This window comes from Podarcis pityusensis (genome assembly GCF_964106645.2).
Source record: "Podarcis pityusensis genome assembly, chromosome: 14".
Classification (NCBI taxonomy): domain Eukaryota; kingdom Metazoa; phylum Chordata; class Lepidosauria; order Squamata; family Lacertidae; genus Podarcis; species Podarcis pityusensis.
The window spans coordinates 32,735,866-32,762,577 of NC_138039.1; the positions used below are offsets into that span (position 1 = coordinate 32,735,866).

The window sequence follows — 26,712 nt, forward strand, 5'->3', positions numbered from 1 at the left end:
AGTAGGTTGCTTTAAACATGAGTACTTGCTTTCAAAGGGCTGTATCTAATTAGTACATTATTTTTTTATAGATTATTGCAGCCAGGAAAACACTCGAAAGGAAAAAGGATGCTTCTATGCTATTTGTCTTGAACTACCACAGAAATCGGGATGGAATGGGAACGCTTTCTTAGCTTGCTGATAGAGAACATTATGCACTTTGATTACCATGTTGAGCTAGTTGACAGTTTTGACAGTATGCAAAACACAGATTGGCATAGTTTCTAGCACATATTTCCCCCCTACATTTTGTTCTGTTTTTTCACTGATTTAAGGGATTTCTGAAATAGATGCATCCAGTGCATTGATCTTGGTTTACGCTGTTGTCCAGTATATTTTGTTCATAAAGATGTTACAAAGAAACAGTTTAATAATGACATTTGTTTAATGATAATAACATATGTTATGAATGTACTACCAATCTTCTTTTTAGCAGATTTGCCAGTGAGAGCAAATCCCCACTTAGCCATGACTGGGTTGTTAGGATAAAATTGAGAAAGGGGAGTAACCATGTATGCTTCGTTGATCTCCTTGGAGAAAAGAAGGGTTAATAAAAGGTCTGAAATGCCATTTGGATATGATGTAGGGGATATGATGTAGGGGAATTATCTATCTGCTTCCCCTCCCTTTACCCTGTTCAATAATTTCTGGTGCGGTCAAGGAGTCTTTGAATGGAAAGTGTGTAAACCTGTTGTGTAATTCCTTTTGGTTTTAGATTTTGAGCTCACATACACTTAGGGCAAACACTAACAAATGTGACTAGATTGCAGAATTAAAATGATTTGCATAGCCTTTAGAAAATGCTATTAAATCTTCTAGGTTTTTTACAATAGAAACAGAAGACCATTTTCTATCAAAATCCTGAGCTACCCTGTGTTTCAGAAGTCATCTGTTTATGGAACTGTGCTGTAAACTCTTTTCCTGATACAACTCGTGGCACCATGTTAAATCTTGCTTTTGAAAACCCCTTTTGTTAATGTCATGTTGTATTTTGTAGTGCGTAGTAAAACCTGTAATGCCACTATACACTAGCTGCAGACTTTTTTGTCGCTATAAAGTCTGAAATAGCTTAGTGTTCCATTCTTTTGTTCATAGAAAGGGGTTTGTGTATGTGTAGTGTTGTGATGGATATGAAAGCACATTCAGATACACTGTTTAAATTATGCTTTACCATTTTTCTTTGCTTTTTGTTTCACATGTAGAATCGCCTAGCTTCAGTATGTATGGTAGAAATTATATACAAAAGAAAAGCAATTTAATTTGTTTCTGTTTCAATGTGGGGACTTAATTCAACATTGGTTATGTAATCAACTAGTGTGATTTATTAATGAGTTTAGGATTATGATTCAAGTTCTTCACTTACAGAGTTTATGTGCAAAAGGAAGAGTGCCTTGAGGGAAGTTATTCTGATAAGTCTTATTCCCATTGTCTCCTCTAGTGTATTCCCTATTTTAATAAATAAAAATATAATGTAGATACATAAATCTGTGTTAATGCATGCCCAATCTAAACTTGAAGAAGATATTATTGCTAGTTCCAGAATAAAGTGAATATCTCTTATTTTATTTGTTTACCTTGAAAGTAGGGCTTATTCCTACCTTGATAAGTAGTTGTTCTATCAGCTAATATGTTTTTCAAGTAGTAACAAACTGCTTTTTCATAAAAGAACACTGAGCTTTCCTGTAGCACATTGTAAATAGTTTAATCCCCTCCTCAGACATTAACTTTACCCCTCATTGTGTCTTTATTCTGGGTTGGAGGATTTGAGTCTCCTGACCTTTGATGTTTCCAGTGGCATATTGAGCCAAAGGCCAAAAGACCAGAGGGGAAGTTATGCAGCTATACTTAAGTTAAAAGAACATTAAGTTGTCAGGGCTGCTTTGATCATTTTCTGAGAACACTGTGATAAAATTCAGATAAAGAGCAGCAGGCTGTAGCATCAAAACAATACACTGGTGGTCGTGTTTTTAATGTAGATGTATGCACTTTAACATAGTCCGAAGAAGAAGAAGAATCATCTGCCAGTGAGAATTGATTAGAAATGGCATACGTACCTAAAAATGATCAAATTGGGTGGTTCTTTATGGTGATGGTATCCTTTGTAAATAGTATTTTATATTGCTTTTATGATTATAATTGTTTTGAATTGTGTATGTATAATTGCAGACAGACACTTAAAATAGTTAGATTCAGCATGGTTTTGTTCTGTGCTTCAACTTGTAGTAAAGATAACTTGTACACTTGGAATTCTGAGTTTGCATTTGCACCGATAAGTATAGCACTCTTCAGCGAGAGAGACTCAGAAGGGAAGCAAGTGAGGGCTTCACCATTACATCTTGTGCTTGTCCACCTGTCTTTTCCCATCATCAGGGCCATGGAATAGCAGTTGCCCTGTGAGAAAACTATAAGAAAGAAGTAAATGGGAACAGCTGCCTGAATCCAACGGGCTAAGTAGGGAATGCCCCTGTCTCTGGAACAGGGATCATGCAGCTGTGTGCATAACTCTGCAAACCCATACGAATTCAGCAGACTTTCCAGTGTAACCTTAGTTGGAGGAGGTAGAGCTGTTATTTGCTGTTTCACTCAGCATGACATATGAATGTGGATGTTTTCAGCCAAAAGAGCCATGTCAGCTAAGGAGTCCAGTTTGGCAATTAGATGTCTCAGATGGTAGTTTTCACAGAGAATAGAGTTAGGTAGATGGCTTTGTGGACATGGAAAACAAACCTGGGTGGAATCTACACACATATAAAAACTGTTCTGAAAGTGCATTTTTAAGCGTTTTTAAAAACGCATGGAGTTTTCCGTAAGGCTCACCATCGCCATCTAGTGTCACATTGTATATTGCCTTTAAAACACACTTAAAACTTTTTATTGGCAGCTTTATAGCTGAGTCCCTGCTGTAATATCAGTGACTTGAAGAAGCAAAGCAAATGCAGAGGGCGGAAGAGGAGGCGAAACAGAAATGCAGGATTGGAGCAAGATCAGACAGCTGTCCACCTGCTCTATGAAGAGGCCCTTGCCTAACTTTCTGAAGCTTTCAGGAAACCTGGTTTTGTCTCTAGCGTAGCACATTCCAACAATGCTTAAGAAATACAAAGCAATTGAGTTTTTAAGCAGTATTTCTGCAGCTGATGCAAGAAGCCAGCCAGTGTCTTCTATTTTTCCTTTCATGCATATGATCTCACTAGTTCTATCATTGGGCTGTTGACTTTTATGTTTGGAATAGGTAACTGTAATTTACCAGTAGCCAATAGGTGACAGGGGCCCCACAGCACAGTAACTTGAGTCTTCTCTACCAATGCTCAGAATATTTGTTTCTTCTTTTAATTTTATTTAATACATCAAAACATGCAGAAGTTAAAACACACACTCCATGCAAGAAGCACATTTCTGTAACATAAAGTGTATTTACTATGTGATTCAATTAGTAACATAGGCCAGTATAGTAATCACAAGCACATTAAATACAGCCTTGTGTTTAAACAAATTTGGGTGTAAAGTTGAGTAGACATGAGTACAAAAAGTTAGTAAGAGTTGATATTGCTTGGACAGTTGTTTTCCAGAATACTTGAGCATTGTAACATATCTCAGTTGTTGGCACAGCACCAATAGTTAACTATTGCCAACTTTAAAGATCTCTAATCTTATTTAATAGGTGTTAAATGCCATTATATTGCCATTTTTATACAATTGTCTCTTAACATTGAGCTCACAGTAAACAAAGTTCAAGCTGCAAAAGAAAAGACCAGATTTCTCAAGGAATTTCCTTTTGTAAATCCTTCCCCATTTTTGTTGATAATCTTTTACATCTGCAGCATCAGTGCATATTAGAAAATACATTTTTGGAGAAAATCATCCAATCCTTTATTTAAGTATCTTCAGGTAAGGACTTTTCTGTCTGTACAAGTTGGAGAATATTCACTTCTCAAGAATTCAGTTGATTATGAAAAATAAGGTTCTGTATCCCAATATAAAGAGTTTCACATTGCTAAGAGTTGTATTATTGTTCATGGTAGAGCAACAAGCTTTCTGTAATGGAGGAAAATGGAAACCCCATGAATTAGGAACACTGCACACACTACTATGAGAGGAGCAACCCAGTGAGCTTGGTTGGACCCTGCAGAGAAGCAATAAAATGTTAAAAGCATATGGCCATGGGGTCTTGCTCTGGCAGCCATAAATGTGACCCCCTCCCAAAAAAAAGCCTTCCTTCTTTGTTTTCCTAGGACTTGCCTGGTTGATTGTCAGGTTTTGCTGGTTATTTTCCCAGCAGATCCAGGTATCAGCATTTCTGAGCATAACAGCAGCAACAATGCTTGATCCATTACTTTAGTGGCAATCAGGGGAGGGGAAGTCAGGAGGACATTTGAGTTCTCAGGCTGCTGCTCCTCCTCTAGTGCTCTAGGAATAAAGCTGTTGGCAAGCCCCCAACACTTACGGGGCGTTGTGGGAAACCCCGTGCCCACCATCATGCAGACATCAGAGATTAGTTACAAGGGTTGGGCGGAAGAAGACTCCCTGTCTTTTAGCCATCATAAGGATGCAGTAGTAGACTGCATTCTGACAACTTCACAGGGGAATGGGATTGCCATCTTTGTTTTTCCAGGGCCACTGCACTCCTGAAATCTACATGTCAGACGGGAGTAACAGGTGCAGCGTTCCCCATCACTTCCTTGTGCTATGTATAGCTCCACCTGTTCACATTTCTGTCTGTCAAGTATCTTCCAAAAGTACAAGAGTTCTAGGAGAAAAACAGTAGCAGGGATGGCCAATGGGCAGAAGATTTGTCCCTGGTCACTGTAGCTGCAGTAGAATGTGCTTGTCATCTGCCTACCGTGGAGGCAAGTGTGGAGAACATCTTTTCTTATGGGTATGTTGGTGGCTTCTGTGGAGAAGAGGGACATAAGGATTGTGAGGCATGATGGTCAGCAATTGCAACAGACATTGCATGTGACTGGGTCCCCATTGAGAAAGAGTTACTGAGAGTAGGCGTTTCTACCAGATCTCTTCATTCTGTGTGCTACATCCAGTGGAGCTGGTGGCAGTGTTTGGGGATGTATCACTTTAGGGGATGGTGTTGAAATTTAAAAGTTGCATTGGAACTTTTTTATTCGGTTAACTGTCATCCTGCACCTTGCCTCAGTGCCAGGAAGAACATATAATAATAGAATAAAAGGTAAAGGTAAAGGGACTCCTGACCATTAGGTCCAGTCGTGGACCATTAGGTCCAGTCGCGGACGACTCTTGGGTTGCAGCGCTCATCTCGCTTTATAATAATAGAATAACATACAATAATATTGTGAGCTTTTTAATTAAAGGGCTAGTGCCATGCTATTTTTATTGTACTTATTTGTATGATGTTTATGTATATCATAGTTTTAATTTTATCAACGTTTAATTGTTTTTTAATGATGGTCCCCCCCTATGTTTTGGCTGTTCTTATTTTTATCTGTAAGCTACCTTGAGTCCCTGTCAGGGAAGCAGACGAGGTATAAATAAATATATCATCATCATCATACAGCCGTACCTTGGTTTTCAAACACCTTGGGAGTCAAACGTTTTGGCTCCCAGACAATTGATAACCGGAAGTGACTTCCACAGCTTCCGATTGGCTGTAGGAGCTTCCTGCAGCTAATCGGAAGCCACACCTTGGTTCTCGAACGTTTTGGAAGTCAAACGGACTTCCAGAATGGATTCCGTTTGACTTCCAAGGTACCACTGTACCGTGCTGCTTTTTTTACTTTGAAGGTGGCCAGAATCTTTACTTCATAGTTAACGGCTCCTGGGACCACTCATCAACTCCAGGAGGAGAGGGTGTTTTAAATTATTTGCACCACCTATTTTCCAGTTATAATGTTATTGCATTGGGTGGAAGGCCAACCTCTGAGCATAAGATTCTGTCTAGGCTCTGCTGCTTCCAGTTCTGCCCATTTTTTGCCCCTTGCCTAGCAGAGTTTCACTAGCGTAATACATTGTAAATCCACTATGCCACAGTAACATTTTGTTCCACCAGCACAAGGGGATTTTAGTAGAAATCCAGTCCTCACCCACCTAATGTAATCTGAAGTAGGGATCACACTGTTTGTTTAGATATATCTGTTTTTAACACAAAGGATAAGAAGAAGATGGGATTTTCAGATACGAATGCTTGCTGGAGAGGCAGTGGTGATGAGAAATAGATCTGTCTCGCCCTAAGATATGAAAAATACCTTGGCCTCTGCTGCTCCTGGGTTCCTGCCAGTTTGCCAACTGTAGCTTTGAAGGATTTGGACCTGGCGGTCTTCACAAGACTATTTTTAGTGGCAGAGGAGAGGCTGTATCTCAAAATAGCTGGGCCTTTTACTTGCCAGTCAGCGGTTTTTGGCATTGTGTAGGAAGCTTCCTTCCTTCCACTGGCTATGCTCTATGTAAAAACAAGCCCATTCTGCTGTGCTTTTTGTTGTCACAGCCAAACGAGAGTGGCTGAGCTTCAGCAAATCAGTTTTGGGGGGGCATAACATAGCTAGCACATAGCTGAAATCTTATGAGCCATAAATGCAGAATAAAAACGTATGGGCTTTCTCCCACACATTTGCATAGCTTGGGGGCATTGTGCTTGTCTCCTCTTTGCCCCCGTTTCTTCATGGCTCCCCCACCCTCCTTCAAAATATTTCCATGCCTAGCTAGCTGTAGGCCCTGTTCCTCCTTTCTTCTCTTTTCATTTCCTTGCTACTGTGTTTTACCTGCCCTCAGTCATACCATCTTGACTCTACCTTGGCTATTCTTTGCAAAGCTCAACCAACTTTCTCATAGCCAACTGCCAAGTCTTGATAGCCTGCAACATCGCCTTTCCCTATGGCATCCATTTCATAAAGGAATTTCTGAAGCAGTCAAGCTCTGTTGTCACTATTGTTCGTTGGCTTCTATTTGGACTTTATGGAGAAGGAATTCAAACTTTCAATTAACCTTCTTAGGCTCAAAAACCTGTTTTTGCTATTTTTCAGGTTTTTTGGGGTCGGTGGAAGTAATTTTCAAAAAAATAGTTTACAAGAGATTCTGCAAAATACAGTGTTATCAAGCAGGTTGTGGTGACAAACATACACAGTTCATTTACAGTTATAGACCACAGTTGAATAAAGACAGACATAAAATAAAACCAAAATAAATAAACCACAGGCATGTGAATGCATGGAAGGTACTGACCAGAACTATTTATAACATAGACATAATGGTTAAACATGACAAGATTACAAAACATGAACCCTATTATGCCAAGGAAAAGTAATTAAAGTATTTAAATGCCCCGGATCACTATTTCAGCCATATTTGTTTGTAGTTTTCATTATAAAGTTGAGAAATTGTGTCACCTTTCAGGGTCCTTCTGCTCCTACTTCCTCTTTCATACCCAGCTCCAAGTGTTAAGAGTAACATTGTTTACAGACTTAAGGCTGATGGAGGAGTGGACTCAGAGATCCGCCTTCCTACTCAGTAAACCCAGTGGGAGTTCCATTTCTTGGCCTCTCTGCCTTTCCCCCCAGTTCTCCCATACCTCATACTATATCTGCCCAGTCTTCTCACCTGGTTCTAGTTCAGTTCTCCTGTGTTTCTGGCAGTGTTCTAGTTGTACATTTTGAGATTCATTGTGACAGGCCCCATGGCCACACCCTGAGGAGAGTCCAAAAATGCAGGCAGCTGTGCTGATCCATTATGTTATTTATTTACTTACACATGCATGAACTTCACCAAAGGGCATCAGTGCATAGCATAATACCCAATTCATCAAGATAAGTATGAATGCAATCCTGTATATAATTTCCTGGAAGTATGTTCCATTGAACTAAGCAGTGCTCACTTTTGATTTCTTGGGTTTAACTTGTAAAATACATTGAGCTTTAAGGAAATATCTTTAGCCAATTGAAGTTTTTAAATTAGAAATACAATCTGACAATAAAAAACGTTCACTATCTAAACTGCCAGTAGGAAGTAGGAAGCCATCACAGGGGGGAAGTATCCAAACTCTGCTTCATTTATCTGACTTCCCGTATGCTAATCTGTCATGAGCAATGTGAAAATGTGAAACCTCATTATCAGCTCAGGGCTCATCCATACTGTCGTTTAATGTGGACAGTAAGCTTCCTGTACCTCCTTTAATTCTCAGTTGTCCACATGACATTCACTGCCTTCCCACACTTTCAATCTGGATTTTCTCATTTTCGGAGTATCCCTGGTATGAGAAGATCTGGACTGAGGGAGAGGAAAGTGTGGGAAGGCATTGATTTGGAGGAGAATATCCTATGGACAGCGGAGAATTAATGGAGGTACAGGAAGCTTATTATCCACATTAAATGACAGCATGGATGAGCCCTCAGTCACTTGTCAGAGCAAAAAGGCTCCATCAGTTACCCTGGTCCTCCAGCAAATGCCATCATCACTCTGAAAAAACCCTTTGAGCTGCACCCCAGTACACCACTGGTTGCAGATAACTGGTTGTTAGTATCTTCAGCTCACAGGCAGAGGTACCTGGCCTCCCCCGAGGCAATTGAGCGAGATACTGTGTTTACCGTCCGTCTGCGACCCCGGCAGGCTAGGTAAACAAACCCGGCGATTCTTCTCATTAGTCGTGAGAAGAACACACCCTCTGCTTCTCTGCTTCTCTCTCCCTCCCTGCATTCTCCCAGGGAGGAGAAATGAGACAGACAGGAGTCCTTTCTACATGTTTTATTCCTGTCACTCAACAGTACATAGAAATGTGACTGCACCCTTCAGTCTCCATCAGAAGAGTCTCAACTCCACCCCTGTACTTCCAGTACAGGTCAGATGACACACTGAGCTAACATCCGGTGCTCAGTACAGAGAATAGGCTCCACCTTTTCTCCAACAGTACATCTGTAAACCACAACATCCTGTTTTGCATTCCAGCCATCTGGAGCTGGCTTTTGCCTTGGTGCTTTTTCCCAACAGAATCCAGCCCATGTCTGCTGGCTGTTAACTCACCACGTCATCACCCTGCTTCTTGCTCCCTCAAGTAGTGCTGTCTCTACCTTTGGATTGTCACATCACAATTTGTCTTTACTTTTGTGTTAGTATCTTGAGAGAGGTGCAAAATTTGTATGCCGTTAAAAGAAAAAGGTCAGAAGAGCCCTGCTGGATCAGGCCAGGGGCCCATCTTAACCCAGCATCCTATTTTCACAGCAGCCAAGCAGATTCCTATGGGAATGTCCCCCCATTTCGTATAGCGATTCTGTGGTTAGGTTTTTTATGTGCATTGGAATCTTTCTTCCTGCCCTACCATGGTCATTGGAAGCAATCTTACTTTAATCAAGATCTGATGATTGCAGTTTTCATTGCAAGGTTTGCAGAAAACCCATGAGAATTTACAAGAACATTTTCATATCGATTTGTGAGCCTTTCCCCCATTTAGGGAAAGTAGCTTCTCCTTGCACCTATCAGTTTCTCCATTGTGTCTAATGGAGCTTTAAATTAACATAGTTGCATGTGTACTTGTTGGAGGCAGCCATCATAAAAAGGAGTTAGCACAGCTTTGGGAACAGAGTCTTCTAGAGGCTATGGCAAAGGAAGTATCTAAGTTGCAAAGTACTCTCTTAAGTGCAGTACTACCATGTGTGTAATCCTAAACCATCTCGAGAGCCAGTGTAGTGTAGTGGTTAAGAGCGATAGACCCGTAATCTGGGGAACTGGGTTTGCGTCTCCGCTCCTCCGCATGGAGCTGCTGGGTGACCTTGGGCTAGTCACACTTCTTTGAAGTCTCTCAGCCCCACTCACCTCACAGAGTGTTTGTTGTGGGGGAGGAAGGGAAAGGATAATGTTAGCCGCTTTGAGACTCCTTCAGGTAGTGATAAAGCGGGATATCAAATCTAAACTCTTCTTCTTCTTCCAGTAACCTGATTGATGGTATGTCATAAATAAGAGAGCTTAGCAGATGCTGTGAAATTGTTCAGAGCCTGCCATAGTCTTCATAGTATAGGTTAGTCCTGCACAAGTTGCGACCCAGCTAGTTGGAGACAACCTGTATGGTGTTCACTTGTATCTTGGGTAGCCATAACAAGCCTTGGGAATGGTGCTGTGTGACAGTGGATGCCGCAATGTGTAAAATACATAGGTTCTTTTCTCCTTTTGAATAGCACTCCTGTTAAGCTGCTCTTTAAATATTGTGGCCTACAATGCAATAAAATTTGATGTGTGTTTTTTGTGTGTGTGTGTGTGTAGAGGTTGGAGACCTTAGGGAGCTGCAGACGCTGGACATCTCAACCAATCATTTGATAACTTTGCCTGAAAAGCTGCATATGTGCCTCTCTCTTCAGTACCTAACTGCTGACCGGAACCATCTGTGGTATGTCCCTCGCCATCTCTGCCAACTTCCTAATCTTAATGAATTGTCAATGGCTGGAAACCGCCTTGCGTTCTTACCACTTGGTGAGTGATTTTGTCTTTCTCTCCCACACCCCTCATTAAGCTATGGAATTTGCTTCCACAAGATCTAGTGATGGCCACCAACCTAGATGGCTTTCAAAAAGGGTTAAACAAATTCACGAAGGATAAGGCTGTCAATGGCTACTAGCCACAATTGCTATGTTCTACCACCACTGTTGGGGGGACACGGGTGGCGCTGTGGTCTAAACCACTGAGCCTAGGGCTTGCCGATCGGAAGGTCGGCGGTTCAAATCCCTGCAACGGGGTGAGCTCCCATTGCTCAGTTCCAACTCCTGCCCACTTAGCTGTTCAAAAGCACGTCAAAGTGCAAGTAGATAAATAGGTACCACTCCGGCGGGAAGGTAAACAGCATTTCTGTGCGCTGCGCTAGTTTCGCCAGAAGTGGCTTAGTCATGCTGGCCATATGACCCGGAAAAACTGTCTGCGGACAAACGCCAGCTCCCTCGGCCAGTAAAGCGAGATGAGCGCCGCAACCCCAGAGTCGTTTGCGACTGGACTTAACTATCAGGGGTCCTTTACTTTTACCTTTTTACCACCACTGCCTGAAGCGGTGTCCTTCTGAGTTCCAGTTGCTGGAAATCAAAGGAAGGGAGAGTGCTGCTGTACTCAGGTTCTGTTTTCAGGCTTCCCGTAGGCATCTGGTGAGCCACTGTGAGAACTGGATGCTGTGCTAAATGGGCCGCTGATCTGTTGCAGCGGGCTCCTGTTATGGTATCTTTCTGTCTTAAAACTAAATTATGTCAAGAACATTACATAACAGTACATACAGTAATAGATTAATATTGTGATAAAGGAAAATCAGAAAAGATAGGGAAAGATAAATACATCCCCTAAGTTGTACACTTTATCATGCCAGGTTAAAATTCCCATTCTTTTGTATTCGAAACTCCAAGGGCATCTGATGCATAATTGACCATAGGCCTTCAAGCTGAGCTTTGATGAACTGTTGGCTTAGCCAAAGTTAATAGTTCCCATCCAGTCTTCACTGGGTTATTTTACTTTCTTAGGGGTGATTTGTGAAGTGAGGTTAAGAAATACAACTATTTTTGTTGTTGTTGTTACTATTAAATATATAAAATGAGGAGATATACCTTATTATTTAATCAACTGGCCAAGAATGCCACTTTTTCACTCTAGGATAACATCATTGTTCCAATATTTACTTCTAAATCCCTGTTTGCAACAACATTAATCTATAGTGTTCCAACTCGAGTCCTCTTGCGTAGTTGAGGTGACTGAAACTTAATTGTTGTTGTGATTGAAATTGTTTTCTTTCCATGGAAAACAGGAGTATGATTTTGTACCTGTTAAAAACCACACATGTATTGCAGTGACAGAGGCATCATTAAGATGTCCTTTAAAAATCCTGTCCTGGAAAGCCCCATTTTTGAATTTTTGAATGACTACTGAAGCCTTGAGCTTTCTCTGAAGAGACTACTTATGTCAGAAAATAATTACAGACTGTGGCCTTAGGTTTAAGGGATATGCATATGTAAAATGCTGTCTAGTCTGGTGAATGAAGTTTATGAAAGCCTTCCTTTTTTGCTGCTTTGTAGGAGAGATTTCTTTACAGAGGGCTTTAGCCATAGTTTGGTTTAAATGGTCACAGATACACACACAAGTTGTCTTAGTGCATGTTTGCCGTCCTAGATTTCATGTTCCACAGGCTGGTTGCAATTATGTCTACTGAATACATTAAAAAAACAAACCCACATACTAACAAGGAAAAAAGATGCTATAAAATTAGGTTTGGTGGTTTCTGGATTTGTAATAATGTTCTGATTGAGTTGAATAAATGAATTCATCTATTTAGACTGGCAAAATTATACGTTACAACCACTCCATTTATTAGTTTAACTGTTGATAGCATCTCTTGATATATAGAAATGTCTTTAGAAATAGCTTTATAAGGAGTCTGTATTTGACAAGCCTGTTTTAATTTTGAATAGACCTTTGCATGTTAATGTACCCATGTTGAAAATACATCAGCTGGTAATAAACTGGAGGCAGGTGGTAAATGAAGGCAGTTTGAGAGTAAGATATATGCCCACGGTATGTGTAGTTGTCATACTTTCTTCATCTGGTAAACAACTTCTCTTTGTTTGAACAGAGATGGCAGTGGGACGAGAGAGACAGAATGTGGGTCTATGCATATACACTGTGGGATGTGAAGCCACTTTCAACACCTTTAAAAACAGTTTTTGGTCTTCAGCTGTAGTTGGCGCCCGACAGTATTTTGCAGATACCATATTGAAACTGTAATTTAACGTAACATGCAAACTGGATCAAACTATACATGCTACTCAAAAGGCCCACTTGCTCTCCCCCAATCCTTTCTTCAGCCCATTGGGGAGGAAACAAAGCAGAGACTGCCTTCCCATTTTCCTCCAATAAACTCTGATTGTAAGCCAAGGGGGTGGGGGGAATGGCTTACCATTATTGTTTGTTAGGGAACAAACCGTAAGTGCCAGTTCACATGTACAGTGGTACCTCGGGTTACATACGCTTCAGGTTACAGACTCCGCTAACCCAGAAATATTACCTCGGGTTAAGAACTTTGCTTCAGGATGAGAACAGAAATCGTGATCCGGCGGCGCGGCAGCAGCAGGAGGCCCCATTAGTTAAAGTGGTGCTTCAGGTTAAGAACAGTTTCAGTTTAAGAACGGACCTGCGGAACGAATTAAGTACTTAACCCGAGGTACCACTGTAATGGTAAGCCAGCTCTGGTTTCTTTCCTCCCCAACCTACAGAAGAAAGAAGTGGGGAGGAGTACTTCAGGGACTTATCATGCACTAACGCATTGCTCATTTGTTTTAAACCATAGTTTAGCTTAAACCGTGGTTCAAAGCGCCGTGTGGACAAGGCCATTGTCTGAGAAAACATTAATCACTTAACCATTTTAGATCCCATCCATGGGAGGTGGGCTGGAGAGGAGGCGAGCTGGCAAATAATGATTTTGGGCTTTAGTCAGCAAGGCCTTCCAGAAGCTGTAGACGCCTATGTAAAGTTTTAGCTCTGCTGTTTTATTATATGGTTATATTTGCTCAATATTTTGTTTTTATTGTACTTTAGTATTTTATATTGCAAGCCAATGTATAAGTACAGAAAGGTAAAGGGGCCCCTGACCATTAGGTCCGGTCATGACCGACTCTGGGGTTGCGGCGCTCATCTCGCTTTATTGGCCAAGGGAGCCTGCGTACAGCTTCCGGGTCATGTGGCCAGCATGACTAAGCCGCTTCTGGCGAACCAGAGCAGTGCATGGAAACGCCGTTTACCTTCCTACCGAAGTGGTAACTATTTATCTACTTGCACTTTGACGTGCTTTCAAACTGCTAGTTTGGCAGGAGCTGGGAGCAACGGGAGCTCACCCCGTCGCGGGGATTCGAACCACCGACCTTCTGATCGGCAAGCCCTAGCCTCTGTGGTTTAACCCACAGCGCCACCCGCGTCCCTATAAGTACAGTAGTAGTTACCTATTGGGGTACGCAGGTGGCACTGTGGTCTAAACCACTGAGCCTCTTGGGCTTGCTGATCGGAAGGTTGGTGGTTCAAATCCCCGCGACGGGGTGAGCTCCCGTTGCTCGGTCCCAGTTTCTTCCAACCTAGCAATTCGAAAGCACGCCAAAAAGTGCAAGTAGATAAATAGGTACCGCTCCAGTGGGAAGGTAAACGGCGTTATGTGCACTGCTCTAGTTTCGCCAGAAGCAGCTTAGTCATGCTAGCCACATGACCCAGTTGTCTGCGGACAAACGTCAGCTCCCTTGGCCTGTAAAGCGAGATGAGTGCCACAACCCCAGAGTCTGCAACTGGACTTGACTGTCAGGGGTCCTTTACCTTTTTAGTTACCTATTATAACTGAAACCTTACATATATGTGTGTGTGTGTGTGTGTGTGTGTGTGTGTGTGTTTGCGCGTGCGCGCATGCGCACAGACATTTATTGAGGATTTGCGTGCCCATAGTGTTAAACAACTGGGTCTCGTTCTTCTAAGTGTGGTAGACAGAGGGGTTTATTGTCCCCTCTTTTCCCTGCTTCCTTTCACTGTAGGGTTAATGAACATCAGTGCAGGCACATAAGACCTTTTGTTCCATCTTCAGCCATGTGGAATGCATATGCCAGTGCCTTGAGGTTAAAAGGGGGGAGGTGATTTCTTGAATTGGGGTTTGTTCAGGACTCTTACCATTTGGTCAGTTCTAATAGAAAGGCTTTGATCTTGTACTCTGGTAGGAAGAAAGTGGAAATGTTTTAGACAAGCTACAGTGCTTAAAGCCACATGAAAACTTTCTTTGTAGCTTCAGACGGGCAGCTTCCTTAATCTGTGAAGCTCAGAAGGAATGTGTTTGGCAAAGAACATTTTGCAATATTTATTATGTTATCTGATGCTTAAAACTTAATGGCAACAGAGGGTGGGCAGACCCACTTACAGGAGCAACTACTAAGCATTTAGAAAATCTTTTGTGGTTTGGCTTGGTATTGCTTTTAGTCTTTTTGAGAAGTTCAGGATGAAAAGTAGCAAGTACTAATGCAACAAGTGCATTGATTTTTGTGTGTATGTTATGCAAGCTTCTAAGCTGTATGAGGACTGGTTCCTGAAAAGTCTTCAGCATTGCAAGGGGTTAGACTAGATGACCCTTGGGGTTCTTTCCAACTCTTGGAATTCTGTGATTCTCAGTGGAAAAGAAATTAGGGTTATTCTACAGGTCTCAGAAATGACTCTTGTTCTTATCAATTCATTTGAAAGATTTCTGGTCCGCCTTTCAGCCAAAGTTTCCAAGGCAGCATCTGAAACAAAACAAAAAAACAATTTAAAATGCAATGATTAATACAAAAATTTAAATCACAGCACCATTGAAAACAACAGCTGAAACCAGACATACAAGCAACAAGAAACCAAAACCAAAAATGAAAAAACCCCTGTGTACTTAAAACCACAGAAGAATAAGAAGTTTTCACCATGTGTCACACAGACAAACTTAGGGAGAGCTCTTCAAAACTACCAGTCAAAGGACCCTGTCTCTGGCTATTACCCACTGCAGTCAGGATGCAATAGCACCTGGAGCAGGGCATCTGAGGTACAGTATAGCTTAATAAATAGGCAGGTATTTTGGGAGCAGGTAGGATTAAGCCAGGCTTCCTCAACCTCGGCCCTCCAGATGTTTTTGGCCTACAACTCCCATGATCCCTACCTAGCAGGACCAGTGGTCAGGGATGTTGGGAATTGTAGTCTCAAAACATCTGGAGAGCCGAGGTTGAGGAAGCCTGTATTAAGCAGTATAGGGCTTTGTGGATCAGCACCTGTTTTTTAAATTAACAATGAGAATTCTCTAAGCAGATGGTGACATTCAGTAATCTCATTACCATATTTTGAATGAACAACTTTAAATTTCTGGGTAGTTTAAGCGCAACCTTACACACAACAAGAAATGCACAGATAATCCTATTTCTGGTCTATTCTCTCTCATTTCTGCATTGATCTGAGATTTCAAAAGGCGTATGAATCATTTGTATTTCTAAATTCAGATTGAAATGCATACTTAAAGTACATATTTTATCCCAAAAAAGTATTTAAATACTACTTTTGTTTTGCATTTTGGCAAACAATAAATTAGCAAATTTGTATCACAGAATTTAGAGAAGTATGAAATCCAAAGAATAATCATGCTCCGTTCAGTGTATTAGCAGAATGGGTGCAAATTTCATCAGTTTGTTATAAAATGGGGAGACCCAGGTTTGTTGGGAGGATAAAATGGGAAGGGAACAGAATGCTGCCAGACCTCCTTGGTGGAAAGCCAAAATAAAAATGGTGTAAAAATGCAATAACTGAATAAAATAAGCCTAGTTTGTCCTGAAAAAATGAATGATGATGTGAACAGACCCAACATAATACACTTTTCAAAACCAGCTTTTGGAGGGGGAAGACGTAACATAAATCTCTTTCCTTGCATAATTTGGCACAAGAGTATACATCTTCTGGCACTGTCCAAGCTTGACTACAGCAATGTGCTGCAGGGCTGGAGGAGGATTTTGTGATCCACAACTCTCTAAATGGTACACCTCACCTAACTCGTAATGAACATCCATAGTTCCTTATTCCCCAGTGGATTATGGGCCAGGTCAGAATAGGTAAAAGGAAGTTGGTGGGCTGAAGAGGAATGTTTCCTTAAAGGTTTGGTTTTTACATCAAAACCATGCACCCTAGAAAAGGCTTTTTTGTGTGTGTCCATTACTGGGGTGGGAGCGGGGAAGCTTGTATTTCCTTGTAAAGAATGTAGCCGCTCAGATTGCAAAAGGATACTGTGTGTGCGTGTGTGTGCATGTGTAGTATATATCTGCACACTTGCACAGAGTACTTTTTTTCTTTACTAGTAACATCATTGTTTGTCTTGGAGTCAAATAATCTTTGAGAGAGAGACTTGGCAACCTCTTTAAAAGGATCACTTAAGAAAATTGGAGCTCCTTTGCATCCTTTTACCTCCACCAATTCATAAGACTCCTATACTATAATGCATTGAGAGTGAGTCTATGCTTCATTTGCTTCCCAGACAAGAAATAGGAACAGGGGATTGACTTGAGGGTGAATTTACACTGGAGAATTCTCTCCTTGCTTTGCAGCAAATTTCATCTATTTTCCTAATAAGAGGTTTTTTTAGTCAACCGCCATGGATATGAGTGTTCATTGACGCAGAACCAAATAATGTGTCTTTAACTATTTTGGATATCTCTGCCAGGGTTGTGATTCCTTCATTTTCTTTTCCTTTTAAATCCAGATTTGGGTCGTTCTCGAGAACTTCAGTATGTTTATGTGGATAACAATGTTCACCTGAAGGGACTTCCCTCATACCTCTATAATAAAGTCATTGGCTGCAGTGGGTAAGTATATGAATTCAGTTGCTGTGTAGCCTCTTATCTTCTGAAGCTTCCCATAACAAGTACAGGCTGTCTCTTTCAAGTTAAACTTTACTCTGGGTGATTTTTATTCATCACATCACATTACTTTGAAGAGATTACTTTGACTGCCAGTACCCTCCAATTGTGCTAAATCTCCTACATTAATTTGCTGAATATCCAATACTTACAGTGCTAAGCCCCTGACTAGTTGTCTGTCGTGTTTCTTGATGTTTTAGGACATTTGGGATGATAGCGTTCAACATGAAGCATGGTGCCAACAGAATAAAAGTATTGACTCAAAAATTTTCTAAATATTTCTATGACTCTGCTCTGTCAGTGTATTTTGATGCATAGTGTTCTGTGGGTTTTGCAGTACCAAATACCTCAAAAGTATAATGTGGGCCAGACTTTCTTTATACCTGTATTTTGCTTTTTAGAAAAACCACAACCCTATTCATGTACTGTGGGGTAGTGTGTTGAATCTTTTTATACTTGTTTTTCATATTAAGGCGGTAATTTTGTGGCAAAACGTATTCCCTTAGCAAACAGGATAGCATGCCTCTTGTTTAATTTGGATTCATTTGTGCTTTAAAAAGCATCTCTCTGTGTGCTTTAGGCACCCTTGGCAAAACTTGAAAAGATGTACATTAAAGAAAATGGTAGTTGCAGGTATAACCCGCTGTAGGTCTCAGTTGCCTTCTGTCAGGTGGTTATGTAAATTGATCTATATGGATACTGTACGCTTTTCTTATGCTGGATAAAAAAAGCATATATCTGGCAAAAGAGGTAGATGCTGAGAAGCAGCAGCCACAGAGGTGAACACGTAGCCTTATTGGAACAATGTTGTAGTGATACGTGAAAGAGTGAGCTGCACATTTTCTTCATTAATGATGCCAAATATATTTACCGTCTATGTAGTAGAGATAGCAAAATTTGAAACAAGGCATTGCTTCTTTCACTTTTTTGTCTCTGAATCGTGAAGATAAATGCATACCGTTCCTTGCTAATGCCAAGCAGCACCTTTGAAGACAGAATTAACTATGTTGTATTAAGTAATATCGTTGGCATGTAAATCTTGCAGCCAACTTGCTGGAAATTGCTAATGTGCAGCTGGTGTCAACCTAGAGGGTTCATATTTCTTTCATGTTCCATCCTGAGGCCACATTATAATATATCCTTATGATTTATCCTTGCCTGATACAGGAAATGGCTTACTGAAGGTTCATAGTGAGCTTCATGGCTAAGCAGGGATCTTAACAGTCTAACTTAAAAGCCTTCCTTTCAAGAACATGGAAGCAGTGCTTGACTTCTCCACTCCTCATATTCTCCGCTTCATTCTTTTTGAGTCACTTGGCAGAATGCACCAAACTCCAGAAAATCCACATTTGGGCATGTTGTTCTCTCTTTCCTGTTCACATACTGACCTTCGCTCTTCACTATGATCTCTTTGAACTAATTTCCTTGAGTACATTGCCACTTCTGCTTTAAATCATTTGTGACCCTAGAGTTGCATAGTGTTCATCATAGCCTTCTGGGTAAGGCATCACACTAGTACAGTTTGAAGAAAGCTTTGTGTGCAACTGTCTTGGCATCTGTTGAGGCTAATGAAATATGATGAACTCAAGTTGGGACTGTCACACTGGAAAGTCTTAGCATGCTTTGTTGTAAACACAGAAATGTGTCTTGTCTGTGGAGACGCTGTAGTTCCATTCTTGAAGCATGATGCTTTGTAGTCTTCATGCATGTGAGAAACCTATAAGCTGAGTGTCCTTCCCTATAATACAGTAAGTTCTCCTCCTTTCCTGAGATGTAGGTACAGACATTTCTTGTCTCATGCTCTCATTTTTTTGTGGAGCCCAGGAAACGTTTTCTTAAGGAAAGCTCTGTAGGGAGAAGAAAATCCTGCACAACTATGTGGCATTGCAGTAATGCTTTAATAGCTCTAAGGTAGTTAGTTTTATTCAGCCTTACAGGTGGGAAATCAACTATCACTCTAAAGTGATTGATTCTAAACACAGAGACCTCTGATGGTCAGGTAAAACAAACACTTGTTTATCTTTGGAATTGTATTGTACTAGGAAAGCTTGAGTTACACTGGTATTCAGAATTTGGCAAGGAAAGACCACTTTGCACATTTATGTCCTTAAGATGTACACAGGCACTAGCTAAGAATGCCAATGGTAACTATGAAAGCACAGCTTTGAAAACAGTGTATTAATGAGATATGTTATTGGGGTGTCGGAAGTACCTGGTTTCTTGTACGAAGGTACACACAATAAATTTTTGAAATGTCCCTCCAACAAGATCCTCATGACAGATGTGCATTGTTTGTGTTCTTGGGATTTGGTTTTTGCTTATACCAACATGAAGCAATGTTCTCCCTACCTCACTTCAAGAACTTAATGTGGGCTCTTGTTCAGTTATTGATACAGAGGATATGCATCCCATTGGGATCATATCTTGTTTAAAAACTAATTAAAACAATTCATTTCTGTGCAATTATTATTAAAATAATAATAATGTATGAATAGTACTAATAGTAATTAAAAACACCATCACTTCACATTACATATACAGTAACCATCACTGCATGGCTCTTAAGTTAAACATATGCATTAATACATGCCTTCCAGATGTCCTAATAGATGTAGGAACAGGAACTAGACATCTATATGAAATATGTTCATACATAACCATGGCAGTGAGGTCCTCAAACCATTTCATAATAGATAGTGGATATTTATCCTTCCAGGCTTGAAGTATAAGTCTCTTAGCAACCATAAGGGCTCAGAAAGTCCATTTTTGTTCTTCCACTAATCCCTGTGCTACAGGAATATAATTTGAAAGTACATGAACATCTGCAAATATCAGGGATTTCACCAGTACAAAATTGATGTGTATAACAACTTCAGACCAAAAAAGAATACTATCACTGAAGAAACTCACACCAGGCACTTCAATAAGGCATTCGCAGCAATACACTTGCGAACATCTATCTCTATTGAACAATTACTTCCTATACATACGTGGAGTCCAATATACTCAAAATATTTATTTTTGTTGGATCATTCTCCTCTGACTTAATGCACAGACAGGCTGAAACGGGGTGGCGCACTTTCAAGTATCAAGTATCTTTAGAAGGCTTTGGTAGTATTTTTCATGATATTTTACTCCTTTTAAACAGCTTTCCCCTTTCCTCAAATATTTTTCCAGCTGTGGTTCTCCTGTTCAGAAGTCAGAGGTGAAGCTTCTTACCTTTTCATCAGGACAGTTGACAGTTTTCCTCCCAGCAGAGGTGAAGTCAATTGGGTCAGAGTCGGACCGCGTTCTGCCCTTGCAAGAGATGGCCATGCGGATGCTGTATAACACATACTGCAGGTTTTTAAAAGGTAGCTGAATGGTGATTGCATTCTTGCAACATTAATGTTTATCAAGCACCTAAACATCTAGACTGTGTAGTGAAACAACTATAAATGGACATCATATTTCTTTGTGCCCTCACTGTCTAAGCAGTTGGGGTGCATAAAAAAGTAAGGACAGAAGGGAAGGGAAAATTAAAACCAAGAAATGAGATGTCAGCCCCATAAAGATGAGTAGTTAAATGTATGTAGATGGGAGAGGTGTGAAGTGAATTGGGAAAAGCATAAGAGGGTAGTTGTGTTTTGAGAACTTTTTTGAAAGCTTGTAGATGGGAGAGGTGTGAATATTAAGGGAGAAAATTCATTTCCAAGGAACAGAGACAGAAAAGGGACTAAAAGATGGTGTTTCATGAGCATATTGAAACTGCTGGAAGCAAAAGGAGGAGTATAAAGAGTTGGGTAGCTATGAAGTGTCTACAACACTTGTAAATTAAACAGAGAAGCTTACAGTGAGAAGGAGAAGCTTATGGTAAGCACAGTACTTGAAGCATGTAGACTTTCAGTGTACTGTGAAATTTGACTCAGGTTCTCAAAACTCCAAATCATACGGCTTCCCGAGCTACATTTGCAATAAGAATGAGAGGCCCAAAAAGACAGCCAAGTGTTAGGTAAAAGGCATTTAGGAGTCTTTTCTTGCACAGAGCGTAGAAAAGGCCAGAGTCTTTTTCGCAGTCCGCAGCAGGGAAGCAACTGTCTTTTAATGGGAGAGTAGAGAAGCAGAAATAATAATATTCCTGCGGCAAGAGGCAATGCATCATCCAACAATGCAGCTCCTTCTCAGGCAGCCAGCTCCAGAGCTGGCAGGCTCGTTAAGCATGAGGCAGAAAGAAGCGCTTGCAGCCCGTTGGCCATTGCAGTGCAACATGACAGCTGAGCTGCTTTAGTTCTGCCCCAGTTCAGGCTCTTTGTTGAAAACTGGCCCATGGCTTGTCTGCATTTTGCATCATGCTGCCACATGGGGCTTCAGCTCCTAACAGGAATTTGAATGTCAAGCTATATCTCAAAAGTCCTTGGGAGCTAATGATCTCTTACTTTGGGAAGTAGGGAGACTGAAAAAACATAATTAGGATGAATGTGAATGAGCAGATGAGCCCAATTGCCAAGAAAATGGTGCAAAGTTAAAAGCCAGCATTTTGCTACTCCAACCATACCTCTTTGACGCAGTTATTTTTATTTAGGCCAGCAATGGAATGTTGGCCCAGAACTATGCACCATATTGGAGGGAATTTGGCACTAATCAATGGGAGGAGGTATGGTGACTAGCAATAATGCACTTGAGATCTTTCCCTTTATATAGCTAAAATCACTGTTACTGCTTGATAATAGGTTTTATCACTACATGTCGGTAGCATTTCAAGCTTTTGAGTTGCAAGTCTAGAAGTCTAATGTTGAAGGGGCAGATTACTAGGCCCTGTAAACCTATTTAGATTAATCATAGAATTGTTGAGTTGGAAGGGACTCAGGGGTCATCTAGTCCAACCCCCTGCAAATGCAGGAATCTCAACGACAGCGTCCATGACAGATGGCCATTCAACACCCTCAGGGATGATCTTGCTGCATAATATAACCACCATTCCAACTCTCATTCCAAACATAAGCAAGATAGAAAGTAGGAGACTTTTCATGATACTGCATCTGAAAACTGGAGAGGATTTCATTGAAGAGGAAAACAAGAGAGCTTGTTCAAGCAGCAATGTATTTTTTTGTGTGAGCAGAGCTATTCCCTGTTATTGTGCGCCCCCCCCCCCAGGTTACTGTTGTTGTTTTTCCATTTCTTTGTTCAAGTGTGTCCAGCTTGGTTGTAGTGTTAAAATAGCTATGAATTTGTTTTGTTGAAGTCACCGTCTCTGTGTTTCCCCCCCACCTCTAGATTTGAAGTTCCTGAATCCAATCTCATTACCCAGGAGTCTCTTGGAATTGCTGTACTGCCCTCTGGGACACTGCCACCGTTGCAGCCAGCCCATGTTTACTATTGTCTACCCAAAGCTCTTTCCCCTGAGAGAGACGCCAATGGCTGGATTGCATCAGGGGTAATTACAGGGGAAATTACATTGGGGGTTTAGACCTTATGCAAGGGCTTCAGTTACAGGGAAAGGCATCTACACAGGGCCATGGTTGTGCTACTCTTATGCGTTTTCAGTCTGTTGACTTCATATACCATATTCACTTTATTCTTAAGGCTCCAGTACCTACCTTGATAGCAGGCAGCAACTGTACAACTGTATCACTCAATCAGTCTCCTTTATTGGCATAAAAAAAGTGTGTTGTATACATGGATCAGAACACAACACAGTCAATGGAACATAGTAGGATAAAACATAGTAGGATAAAACTGTCCAGACATCATGAGGTGTGAAGATGGCTCTTAGAACCTATGGTGACGTACTTTCATAGCATCACTCAAAAATCTTGCCATATAACTTTACAACTGATTATGTAATATTTCCTCAAAATGATAAGTTTTCACAGTGGTGAATTGCTTAATTGGCAAGTTTCTTGGAAGGTTCATTTTTTCCCAGTGTTGTGAGCTTGCTTGACTAGGAAGCAGAGTAATTTGGAATTAATTAATGTCCCTTTGAGAGCAATAGGGAGTGTAGGTAGGCTATTGATATTTAAAGGGGAGGGAGAGAAAGTTTGCAAATATTCTTGGCACCCAAGTAGCCCACACCTTTAACACACTGCCAGTCTACCTTCATTTTCCACCTTTTAATCCATGAGAGCTAGAAGCTTGTCTGTCTTTTTAAGAAAATGCTGGTATTTTCAGAACTCAGAAAAAGAAGCCATCCATGTCTAAAAAGCTCTGTTATGCAGCTTTCCCCCATGATAACCATACTTTGATTCCCCATGACTAAAGAAGTAGCCTGTATGTATTGGTGACATTCGACTAACAGGTAAATTATAATCAACTATCTGTTTCTTTCATCACTTCAAATCAGAACTGAATGATGAAGGGCCAATACACCCAATTTGTAACTCGTGACATTGTGATGCTCAGCAGAGCCCAATGGTAATTAGCAAAGCATTGCAGCCTTATTTCTGGCAGGAAATAAGATGAACCAGTTGCCCTTTCTGCAAGAGACTTTTCATCCATGCATGAAAAGAAAGCATGTCCACTTATAGTATTCATGAGCCTCTTGTGTAAAACTCAAAAAGAGAAGAAAATCAAGAAGCCAGTCCTTCTACAACTTGCCTTGTAATCTCGCGGAATCTAGTTTGGCTAAGAGAAAAGGGCAAACCTCTTCTTCTTTGTGGTGTCCTGCTCAACTTATGATGAAGGACTAGCAATGGAAGATCTGGCCATTGCTATGTGGATGTGCACAATGAAGCCAGCAGGCTTTCCTCTCAATAAACTTCATTTAATTTAGTGAGAGCAATGTGAGAGCAAAGAATGGCTCTTGCAGAACTCCCTTTCCCTCCAGTCGGACCTGTGGCAGGAAAACTGCTTTGCTAGCTTGGGCCCTTAATATGCTGCTGGAAGTCTCCTTGCTGAGTAGCTATTACTTGACATTAGTTGTGGCGATCGGCAACTTCAAGGTGGTGCCTCTTCCTGGGCAACTGCCAAGGTCCAAATCTTGACGGTCCTCTCCAGGAAGAAGATGCATCCTGGTTCCTAAACTGCCTCTACCTAGAGCGCTTTGGACCAGTTGGTGCCCCTAAAGCCAAACATCTAGGTTTTGGGATTTCTTTTTCATTTTCCTTGTCTTTTCCCCCTTCCTTGCAATCTGCCACTTTGAGTTAGAGGTGAGGGGGAAAACCAGCAACCACAGGGCTGTGTAGCCCCAGTCATCCCTCTCCCTTCTGCCCCCAGCCTTCTCCATAGTGGCTGGGAACAAGGTGGATCCCAGTTGGCTGTTTCCTGGCACCATTGGCAATGAGGGAGCACAATGATGGCTAGCCTCTGGCGTGGGTAGCAGGCTTGAGACACAGTGGCAGGAGCAAGAGCACAGAGGAGGCAAGCAAAAACCCACAGGCTATGTACCTAAATGTCACAAATTGTCCCAACTCTCTCACTTATTCAGGTAGAGTAGGAGGAAGACAGGATTTTTCATACCATGGCCCATAGCATGGAACAGGTTGCATCCAATAACATGGAGGAGGAAGGCCAGCCAGCGTCCTCCATGCCAGGCATGAGATTAGTGCCAAACTCCTAAGAGATGCCCAGAGATGATTAAATTAAATCCTCCCTACTCCCAATTCCCACTTTCTCCCTCCATAACAATAGATCGGGTGCAGGGGCAGATTGCCCAGGGAACTGAAGGAGCCCAGGTAGGGGGAAAGAGACAGCACTCTCTACAACAGAAGGTGGTCTTTCCCCAAAGAAACAGAAGAGGAAGAGAAGCAAACAGAGCTGCAAGGAAGACCCAAAACAAGCAGGGAAAGGTGATAGATCCTGCTGCAGGGACTCCTCCTCTGCCTCCCAGGCTTCTTTGCCATCATCCTCGAGGTACCTCCCAGTACCAAGACACCCGAGTCAAAAGCTATGTCAACAGGCCTGTCAGGGAACTGACATCGGAGCTAGAGGCGGAGGGAAGGCTCTCAAATGATGCTGGAGAAGGGCCCAGCAGGGAGAGAGGCAGCTCAGCAGATGGGGAAGCAAATCAGCGCAACACCAGGAATAAAGGGGGGCAGATGGGGGAATCGGCGAGAGGGCTCCAGGACTCTTCACCGGACACCAGCGGGGAGAGCACGGGTCCTCCGCTACCCACGCCCTCCCTGCGCAGAAGGCTTCCGCGCAGGGAGAGTAGGAGGAGACTTGGCGTCAAACAACTTTTATGTTGGAAAAGGTTTAAGAAACGCCCACTGACGGATTCTGCTAGCGACTGAGGCAGCCACGAAGTGAAGGGCTGTCCAGACAGAAAGGTTTAACAAGGCAACATAGCCAGGAGAGGCGGCAACTTACGCATGAGCAACCCATACTCATTACAAGGCCCATAAAGACACAGGGGACAAAAGGCAACGAAAAGAAGTACAACTGGGGAAAAGTTCCAACAGAAGGGCCAACGATTCTTCTCTCTGTCTGATTCAGAGACTGGGAAGCCTCCCCAGGAACTTTTAGTCCTCCAGACGTTGCAGAACTACAACTTCCATCAGCTTCGGCAAGACTGGCCAAAGGCCAGAGATGGTTAGAGTTGACGTTCAACAACATCAGGACAGCCAAAGGTTCTCCATTCTTGCCCTAGATGAAGTTCTCATGGAAACCAAAGACAGAAAAGGGCCCTACCTCTGGCAGAGAAAATTCCAGTACTATCCACGACTCAAAAGATCAGCTCTGACAGATGATTTTGATCCAGATGGAGCTCGTCCTTCAAACTGACAGTAAAGTGCTGTTAGATTTACTTATTTTGTGCCACTTTTCAGGACTAAGATCCTTTCAGGTCAGCTCACAAGCAAAATCAATCATATCAAAATACAACAAAATAGTAGGTACATTAAAACCACATTTTAAAAAGAGCAAAAGGCATAATTTTGTGCTGTAGGCCTGATCAAAAGGGTTCATCTTCACACCCCACCTAAAGTTCAATGAGGGAGTCAAATTTGCCTAGGGGGAGAAGGTTCCACAGACAGGGTGCCACAGCAGCAAAGGACTTCCACGTGCCACCCCCTGAAGCACCACACTCAGTGGGATTGCAAGGGGGGTTTACCTTGCAGGTCTTACTGAACATTATTATATTGACTAGTTCCTGATTTGAATTGGGCCCTCCAGGAGACTGAAAACAGCAATCCGCTGTAAGGAAATATCAATTCCATACCCACCCAACCGTAGCTACCTAAAGCCTTCCTAGAAGAAAAGTCTGCTGATACCAAGTGGATGGTGTAGTTTTCTTGTTTTCTTGTTTACAGCTACTGCGTCTGTAGCCATAATGGGTTTTTCCTCCCCCTTCAGTAAGTAACAGAGCTTTATGAAGTGAGAACAAAATGAGCCTCTTAAATTT

The 26,712-nt window shown here is 41.7% G+C and overlaps 1 protein-coding gene and 1 long non-coding RNA gene across 8 annotated transcripts in view; one reads left to right on the forward strand and one right to left on the reverse strand.

Moving 5' to 3' along the window:
* The window catches only part of LRRC28 (leucine rich repeat containing 28), a 59,609-nt gene that overhangs the window by 28,350 nt on the left and 4,547 nt on the right, over positions 1-26,712 (forward strand). For 6 of the 7 annotated variants that reach the window (XM_080982211.1, XM_080982209.1, XM_080982210.1 and 3 more), the window contains 4 exons: positions 10,249-10,455; positions 17,240-17,342; positions 20,574-20,749; positions 22,650-22,809. In XM_080982211.1, coding sequence (XP_080838337.1) covers positions 10,249-10,455; positions 17,240-17,342; positions 20,574-20,749; positions 22,650-22,809 — 646 coding nt within the window. The remainder of the gene's footprint in view (positions 1-10,248; positions 10,456-17,239; positions 17,343-20,573; positions 20,750-22,649; positions 22,810-26,712) is intronic. The other variant, XM_080982212.1, reaches the window with a different exon arrangement.
* On the reverse strand, positions 279-8,498 carry LOC308463683. The gene is made up of 2 exons (XR_013979684.1): positions 5,570-8,498; positions 279-4,071 (listed from the first exon to the last, which is right to left on the reverse strand). It is a non-coding gene; the product is annotated as an uncharacterized lncRNA (long non-coding RNA).